The following is a 9,190-nucleotide window of genomic DNA, read 5'->3' on the forward strand; positions in this document are numbered from 1 at the left end:
TGAAAAATGACTAGGGGTTGACAGGTGATATCTATGTGGCTTCCCATGATGCTCAAACTCTCTAAAAATATTATTGAACCCACCTCGAATCCTCCAAAAAATGCACTATTTGGAAATCCAACACACACCCGGATACGTTTTTGAAGAGCCCTAACTTTCACCCAAAGATGGCTTTTGCAAATGAAGCAAGACATATACAAAACAACTTTCATACATGAATACCCATCTTTAAATTTATATTTGCTTTCTAGAATTTTAAATTTGATGTTTGATTATTGGGTGGTATACTTGTATTCAACTCGGAAGAAAAATATTGTACTTCGTATCCTTGATTGAATTTTGCATGTATTGAATAGAAACTGTAAGATGAAGGGATTATAGAAAGTAACGAGGAAAACAACCACCAAATAATAAAAGCAAAAACAAACAACAGCATGATGTTTATTGAAGGTAACAAGAAATCATATTTTGGTTTCCAATCATCAAAAACATACAAAAAAAAAGAGTTTATCAATCAAAACAAACTTAGCAATCGTTGATTGAGGATGGACATTTCGGCTAGCTGCACAATAGCCTGTGTGCGCTTTTGCTGCAGTTGTCAAATTCAAACAAATCCTCGTTAGTTTGAGAGAAGTTAAGAGAAAACAAGCATCGAATTGGAAAAGAAAAAAGGAACATATTCTTTTTTAGAAAAAAAACTGAAACAATACCATTGTTGTGGTTACAGACATGCTGGACTCACCGACGCTTTCGTGCTGCCCACATATCCTGTATTGAAGAGAGTGTTTGCACATTAGATGCACATGAATACTCAAAAATAGCACATAAGAGTTTGTTTCAACTTACTTTGGTAATGATTTCAATACGGTCATTTCCTTCATTCTCTATGATGTCTTCCTTTATTCTCACAGCTGAAGCCTTAAGAGAATCTGCCCAGGACCCAATCAACTTAACCTGTTTCAATTTTGGAATATCTGCAAAGCTACGGGGGATCTCCTCGAGTTTGTAACAATCACTTATAACTAGTGTCTCGAGCTGTGGAAAGGATTCATCTGAAGCATCCCATGTTGTGGTACCTAAGTTCACCAGTTTCAACAACTTAAGTTTATGGAACGTGATATCTGGAGGAATGCACCACTCTTTGGATTTATTCCAGCCATGGTAATTCATTAATTGGAGATACTCCAGGACTGGTAGTCCCACAATGAAAGAAACCACCCTATGTACAGGGACCCTGCTTAGTACCAACTTCTTTAAATTTGAAGGCAATTGTAAGCCTAACACTGGGGACCCCGGAAATAAAAGACAAAGTGATTCAAGATGGGTGTGACTCTCCATATTGATACGGAAAGGCTTTGCGTAATCATCTTCACCTGACGTTGAGTCATCTGTAGGAGCCTTCATAAAAGAGATGCCAAGTTGTTGAAGATTAGGACACTTCCTTAATAACAAATCCAAGTTATCAGCTTCCTTAATAAAAACATACCTAAATATCCTCAAATTTTCCAATTTAGAGGATTCGTCAAACATCCCCTTCCTATCCTTATACTGATCAACAATACCTTCAGGAGTCTCAACATGCCTTAATTTTTCCATTTTCCAAAAATTCGTTGGTAACGGTGACCCCTTTGCTATCTTCCTCACAATTAAAGTTTCAAGATGTGGAAGATTTAGTACCCAATCATAGTTTGCAATTGAATGAACCGCAAGGTACTTCAGGTGAATCAGTGGTCTGAATATATCTAACCAAATCTGAGCGTCACGAGGACAATTCAAATCCATGACCTTGACAAGTCTCATGTCACTAACCTGAGAGAAGGACTTCCGATCACAAGAATTTCCTTCATGTGTCATTATCACTGACCTCAAGCGTCGGCGGAAAGTTTTGGAGCCCAAACTGAAAAGCTCATCAGTACTGAAATTGAAACCCACTCGTCTATCCTTCCAACGGGAAGATTGAAATCGGTTAGGATTTCCCTTAACTGCCAGCATAAACTTTTCTTCTCTACTCTTATTCAAACAAAAGTGAAGCACTACATCATGAACCTGGCAGTATTTGACTTTTCCGTTGTATCTTCTACCTGAAACCATCACCACGTTACTGCTAATGAGATCATTCAAGTAACCTTCAGCTGTCTCTTCCAATCTCCTAGATTCAATATTCTGCACGAAGCATTCCGCTATCCATAAACTTATCAATTCAGACAATGGAATTCTTGCGTCCTCCGGAAACATCCCCATGTAAAGAAGGCACGGTCTTAAATGGTCAGGTAAGTTATCATAACTTAACTGCATGGTCGAAAGACTATATCCTTCAGACTCACCATTATAGGAAACCAGAGAATTTTTAACCTCATGCCACCAAGAGGCTTCCATTTTATTCCTTTTGATTATTCCAGCAACCAAAACAATCACCAGAGGCAATCCTTTGCATCTTTCCGCAACTGCTTTACTCACATCTTGTAGTGAAGGAGGGCAACTTTCCTGTTGAAACACCTTTTTCTGCAACAACTTCAGACTTTCATCGGATGTGAGGAATGGAAGAGAATAAGGATCAATATGGTGCTTGACTTGCTTAGCCACTTCCTCAAGTCGAGTTGTTATTACTATTCTGCTTCTATTTCCAACATCAGGAAACGAAAACCTTAAGTCATCCCATGCCTTACCATCCCACATATCATCCAAGACAATGAGATATCTCTTTCCCGTTAGGCTTTTCTTCAACTTGTCAGCAAGGATGTCTTCCTTATCTCCCTTATCCTCTTTACCTGTAACTTGACTAAAAATCTCTTGTAATAGGTCCCTCCGGTTATATGATTGAGAAATGATGCACCATGCTCGAACATCAAAATGGCGAACAATGCTGCCATTATTGTACACCTTTTTGGCAATAGTTGTTTTCCCTTGCCCCCCCATGCCTACAACTGGGACGACATCTATCTCATTGGTTCCTCTAATCAGATATTGGATTATTTTTTCTGACTCATTCTCAAATCCAACTATCTCCTCATCATTCACAGGATTGCTACGATGAGTTGGAAGATGCTTAGATGGCTCTACCTCAGAGAAGGGCTTAAGAGGAAGGTTCTGAAAACTCATCTCCTTCACCTTCGCAAGAATTTGCTTGCTCTCTTTGATGATTGCAGGAAGCGAGAAAAAATAATGTGAAAGAGCATTATATTGAACAACAATAGAGTCGATGGATACTTCAGCTTCGTATGCCAACCTGACAGTACGCCTTTGAAGATCTTTAAGAATTTCTTCATGTTGATGTTGTACCTTTGCAACTTCTCTGAACACAGATGTTAGATATGAAAGATCTTCATCTAAAATTCCAATATAGGGTTTCATTATTAAATCTAAACTTGATTCAGATCTCAACATATCATTCAATTTCCTTAAAAATGAATCAAGAAAGTTCAATCCACCAATTGTGGGGAACTCACTAGATGGACTGTATTTTAAGGATTTGTACCTCTCTTCCGCATCTTCCTTTAGATCTTCAATTTTCTCCAATATTTGTATCATAGCATCATCAATCTTGATAGCATCTTCTTTGATTACACATAGTATGTCACCCACAACAACTCCAATCTTTGCTAAGACTTCATTCAACCTCTTGCCATTAATAGCATGATTTGGCACATCACCGAGAAAAACCAACAAGAACTCTACAGCCACATCAATGTTTCGAGCGGAGGAAAAGTTCTTAAGATGCCTCAGCAGACTGTGGAGATGATGTGAAAATCCTTTTGGTAATTTCTTTTCCCTGAAAGTTTTTGATTGAGTAAACTTTGAAGCCTTTAGTTCACCAAGAAAAATCTTCTTCAATTCCAGCTCCACTAATACAATCAGGCATAAAGAGCAAGACACAAGTGTTTGATCTCCACCATACCAAAGAGAAAGATAGAAGTGTCCCATATTTTCATCCATTAACTGAATTTGGGTTCGCAAACCTTTTAACTTCTCATGGCCGACGTAACCATTTATCTCTGTGTCATATAAGTATCTTAGAAACCTCATTTTCTTCTGAATGAAGGTCAATTGCTTCTTAAGGATTTTCATTTCCTTTTTCCTATATGGGTTAGACACACCGAATAGATGCCTCAGTGAATCATTTAGATTCTTGTTGAGGTAATCCATATATTTCGTCGGATCAGAATCATCCAGCTCAAAATTGCACATTGAACTGGTATTTCCTTCAACGAATTCCTGCAACTGAGATACTAGCCTTTCCACATTAACGTTAGTTCTGCATTCATCTGGAATTCTACCAAAATCAAGCTTTTTCACAATCTGTTGGGCCGTCCTTGTGATTTTGACCAAGAAATCAGGCAAAAGAACATTTTTGTACTTTATAAAGGTCCTCAAAAATCTTAGCTCCAGTTCAAGTTCCTCAATATGATCAACCTCGACGCTACTCAGATCACCTCCACTCTTGATGATTCCTATCTGATCTATTGCATCGTCAATGTCATTTTGAACCATTTTTCGTAGATAAAGTTGGAAATTCCTGCAAGTTCATCAACTGTTGAAATGTCAGTTTCAAGTAACTACAGCAATATTTCTATCCGTTTCTCTCAATATCTACAGTTAGAATCTTTATTGATGCTTGTGAATGATTATATATATTCTGTGCTATTTCGGTTTTGGGAATTACAAAACAGGTTTTGACTAGTAATATATAACTTTCTTGTTGGTTTCAAATTTTTCACAAATTTCCCTCTATCATATTCAGTGGAGTAAATCCATAACCATATAATGGACAAGTCGTTGCCCCTTCTTTGTGTTGATCCAAGAAGCATAGTTGTTCATTTCGTCAGTTGAAGCCAAGTTAATGTATCTATGTATGTATAGAGAAAAATAGAACACTTAATAGTAGTTGTCATCACAGTAAGAGAAAAATGGATTAATTCAGTTGTTGTATCGATTTAAGGACTTGCAGAATTTTTGAAAGAAGGAAAGCAATCGAAAGTTAATATTCAATCTTACAGTTTGTGAGCGTGAAGAGCAGTTGATCGATCTTCTTTTGTCCTTTTTGTATCTCCAAGTTCTGATCCAGTCCTGGAAAAAGAGATTTTGAAAAATGTTTGTCGAAAAATACCTGATAAAGATAGCAGTATGAGAAAGCTAACAAGAAAAGATCAATCTGAGGATAACCAGCAATGAAGGAGGAAATGTTTGTGTCTCTTAACTCACATTAGAATACTCTAACAAGATTAGTGGATGAATAATTGTGGTTTAACCAAAGGGCCAGATCTAAATCCTACCAAAGAGTCAATGGTTGTATTATTTTAATGAATAATTCTTGGGTTTATCAATATTTATTGTTAGGACAGAGAGACAGCTAATTATATTGCAGGTCAGTGTTTCATACCCATTGGTCTTCAAAGTCAATGGTTGCATTAAATAACATGGCTTATTAATATAGGAGAGCCTTGAGGTCATGACACATTTTAGTCGAACCGGGATGAACAAATTCATGAGCCTCAGCCAGTATCTTTTCACTCAAACCATCTACGTCTGGAACACATAACCTCCCTTGCCACAGTAAGGTACCATCACCACTAACCTCAAATACCATAGTGTCCTTCCCAATGATTTATAATAGAATCAAAGTGCTCGGAAGGCGTGTTCCCACAGAATACTTGGTCACGAGAAAATTTGAAGTGTCAAACTTATAGCTGAGGCCAAGTTTAAGTGTCTATCTATGTATTCTGATTTCGTAATTCTACTTTTCTGATGCAACAAAATTGAAATATGTTATCTGGTAACCGTTTTTAAACCTCTTTGTCACTAGTTATTTGTCGACTACTATAAATGAAACTAATTTTCACTAAAGCAGTACCCAACAGAGCAAAAACTAACTATTATGTTTGATGTTCACTTATTATTATCTAAACCATATAAGAAATTAAAACATAAGGTAACAGAAGTTTTTTCAGTGCTCAAAGTGTTTCATACAAGAGAATTCGTAAATGTATTATATCAATATTCATCAAAACTGTTAGAGTTGTGACCCGAATTTTGTTGATCCGGCACAGAAAGTTTCGCGGTGCGACTCATGTCAAGGTGGACCTTTATGTTTTGGGGCCTAGGACTTATTTCTATGCACGTATTATATAAGTGCAATTAGTGGGTTGATTTTGATTATTCAAAAATTACGTCACCCCATTGTACTCCTCTCCTTTTATAGTGAAACCTCCTCTGCCTCTGCCCGTGATTTTTTCCGCAAGAATTTTCACGTAAATCTGTGTGTTCTTGTTTTCTTTCTGCTTGTGGTTTGCTTTATTTCTGCTCGATTTCTATCAAACTGGTATCAGATCTTGGTCGATTGTATTCTCAGAGATGGCAACCATGAAGTATGATATTCCACTATTGGATCGCAACACCAGCTTTTCGTTATGGCAGGTTAAGATGCGGGTTGTGCTAGCGCAGATGGATTAGGCTGATGTACTGTTAGGGTTTGATCATATGCCCTCATCGTGGACAGATGATGATAAATGACGTAAGGATCAGAAGGCTCTATCTTAGATCCACCTTCATTTATCCAATCAGATTTTGCAGGATGTTTTGAAAGGGACCACTGTCATTGCGTTGTGGTTGAAACTGGAATCTTTATGCATGAAGAAGAGCCTAACTAGTAAGTTGCTTCTCAAACAACGAATTTATTCCCATCGCATGTTTGAGGGTACGTCCTTGGAGGATCACCTATCTGTCTTTAAGGAAATCATCTCTGATTTAGAGACTCTGGAGGTTAAGTACGATGAGGAAGATTTAGGGTTGATTTTGTTGTTTTCGTTGCCTGCATCATACTAGAACTTTAGGGATATGATTTTATATAGTCATGATACCTTGACCATAGATGAAGTCTATGATGTGTTGTTCTCTAAAGAGAAGATGAAACATCTTGTGAATGAGTCATAGACTCAAGAAGATGGTCTCATTGTTCGAGGAAGGACTCGTGAGAGAAACTCTGGGGGTGATGATAGGTTTAGGTCGAAATCCAAAAACAGAAACAAAACCTGTAATTACTGCAAGAAAAAGGGCCACATCAAATCCGAGTGTTCGAAGTTACAAAATAGAGAGAAAAGAGAAGCTCCAAAATCAAAGGAAAACCAACCAGAGAAGTCCGATGAAGTCAATTTTGTTGAAGATGGAGGTAGTGATGGAGAAATCTTGGTTGTTTCTAATGGTAACTCCAAACCCTGTGAGGATTGGATTCTTGATTCAGCTTACACGTTTCATATATGTCGCAATCGAGATTGGTTTACAACATATAAAGCAGTCTCTAAAGGTGTTGTGTTGGTAGGAAATAACATACCTTGTAAGATAGTTGGTATTGGAACAATCAGAATTAAGATGTTTGAAGGGGTTGTGAGGACACTTGGTGATGTGCAGTATGTCCCAAACCTAAAGAGAAATCTTATTTTCTTGAGTACACTTAGTTCTAACTGATATAGGTACACTGGTGAAGGTGGAGTCCTGAAGGTTACTAAAGGCACTCTTGTTGTGATGAAGGGACAAAGAAAGTCTGCAAATTTGTATGTCTTGCAAGGCTCTACAGTTACAAGTGATGCAACTATTTCTACGTACCTTCTCTCTGTCAGAAAGTAGTGTCTTTGCTAAACTTTGGCATATACGCCTGAGGCATATGAGTGAAAACGAGATGGCTGAATTAAGAAGGAGAGGACTTCTTGATGGACAAAGTATTACAAAACTGGAGTTCTGTGAGCATTGCATTTTTGGGAAGCAGAAGAGAGTTAGATTCACTAAAGGTATCTACTCAACTAAAGGCACACTTGATTACATTCATTCTGGTCCTTCTAGAGTACCTTCTAGAGGAGGTGGGAATTACATGTTGACTATTATTAATGATTATTCTAGAAAAATTTGGGTGTTCTTTCTGAAGCAAAAGAATAATGTGTTGCCTACTTTCAAGGAGTGGAAGATTATGATTGAAAAACAAATAGGGAAACAGGTAAAACTCCTTCAGACTAATAATGATTTAGAGTTTTGTTCTAATAAATTTAATGCTCTGTCCAAGTCAGAAGGAATTGTGAGGCACTTGATAGTTTGTCATACTCCACAAAAGAATGGTCTGGGTGAACGAATAAATATGACTATAATAGAGAAGGCGCATTGTATGCTCTCTAATGCTGGTTTACCCAAGTCTTTTTAGGCCGAAGCTGCTTCTACAACTTGTTTTTTATTAACCGCTCTCCCTCAGTCTCGATTGATAAAAAGACTTCACAAGAGGTATGGTTTGGTACTCCTTCTAGTTATTCTGATTTGAGGATATTTAGATGTCTTATGTATACTCATGTTGATAATGGAAAGTTGGAGCCTATATTTGTCAAGTGATTATTTATGGGTTATAAGCCTGGTGTTAAAGGTTATAATCTTTGGTGTCTAGAAAGCAGAAAGGTTATAATTAGCAAAGATGTTGTGTTTGATGAAACTGTCATGCTTCGGGCTCTCTTCGAATCTAGTGCTTCACCTCCAGATGAGCTTAGTGACATGAATCAACAATAGTCAAGCACCCACGTTGAATTGTAGATTGTAGAAGAGTCTACACCAGTACCTACTTCTCAGTCTAGCCTGGAGATACAGAGTGGTACTATTTCTTCTTTACCAAAAGTGACATCATAATATTATATTGCTAAAGACAGGCCTAGAAAAGATATTAGACTTCCTCAGAAGTATGTTGAAGCTGATTTGGTTGGTTATGCATTGAATGTAGTAGAAGGTATTGATTTCGATGAAGATCTTTCTTCTTACTCAGATGTAGTTAGTTGTGATAATTTTGATCGATGGATGATTGCTATGCAGGAGGAGATGGAATCACTTCACAAGAATGGCACATGGGATCTGGTAAGATTGCCAAAAGATAAGAAAGTTGTCCGTTGCAAGTGGGTATTTAAAAATAAAGAAGAACTTTGGTGGTTGAAGATGCTAGGTACAAAGCAAGACTAGTTGCTAAAGGTTACAATCAGTTTTTAGGTGTTGACTTCACAAATGTGTTTTCTCCAGTTGTAAATCATAGTTTGATTCGAGCCTTGCTTGGTATTTTGGACATGCATGATCTTGAGCTTGAGCAATTTGATGTCAAAACTGTATTCTTACATGAAAAACTTGAGGAAGACATCTATATGCAGCAATCAGATGATTTTGTAGTCTTAGGAAAGGA

The 9,190-nt window shown here is 37.4% G+C and overlaps 1 protein-coding gene across 5 annotated transcripts; it reads right to left on the bottom strand.

Annotated features, from left to right (window-relative positions):
• Positions 1-410: 410 nt before the first annotated feature.
• Positions 411-5,356, bottom strand: LOC107852935 (putative late blight resistance protein homolog R1A-3). 5 transcript variants are annotated; one of them, XM_047408979.1, is made up of 5 exons: positions 5,200-5,347; positions 4,993-5,064; positions 847-4,513; positions 711-768; positions 411-589 (listed from the first exon to the last, which is right to left on the bottom strand). In XM_047408979.1, coding segments are annotated over exons 1-4 (3,771 nt in total). In that variant the 5' UTR covers positions 5,202-5,347; the 3' UTR covers positions 411-589; positions 711-738. The 5 variants fall into 5 exon arrangements, with proteins under 5 accessions (XP_047264935.1, XP_047264937.1, XP_047264936.1 ...); XM_047408981.1 differs by having other exon boundaries at positions 847-4,528; positions 5,161-5,344; XM_047408980.1 differs by having other exon boundaries at positions 847-4,528; positions 5,200-5,342.
• Between the last annotated feature and the right edge of the window lie 3,834 nt (positions 5,357-9,190).

This window comes from Capsicum annuum, chromosome 3, assembly GCF_002878395.1.
Source record: "Capsicum annuum cultivar UCD-10X-F1 chromosome 3, UCD10Xv1.1, whole genome shotgun sequence".
Taxonomy (NCBI): domain Eukaryota; kingdom Viridiplantae; phylum Streptophyta; class Magnoliopsida; order Solanales; family Solanaceae; genus Capsicum; species Capsicum annuum.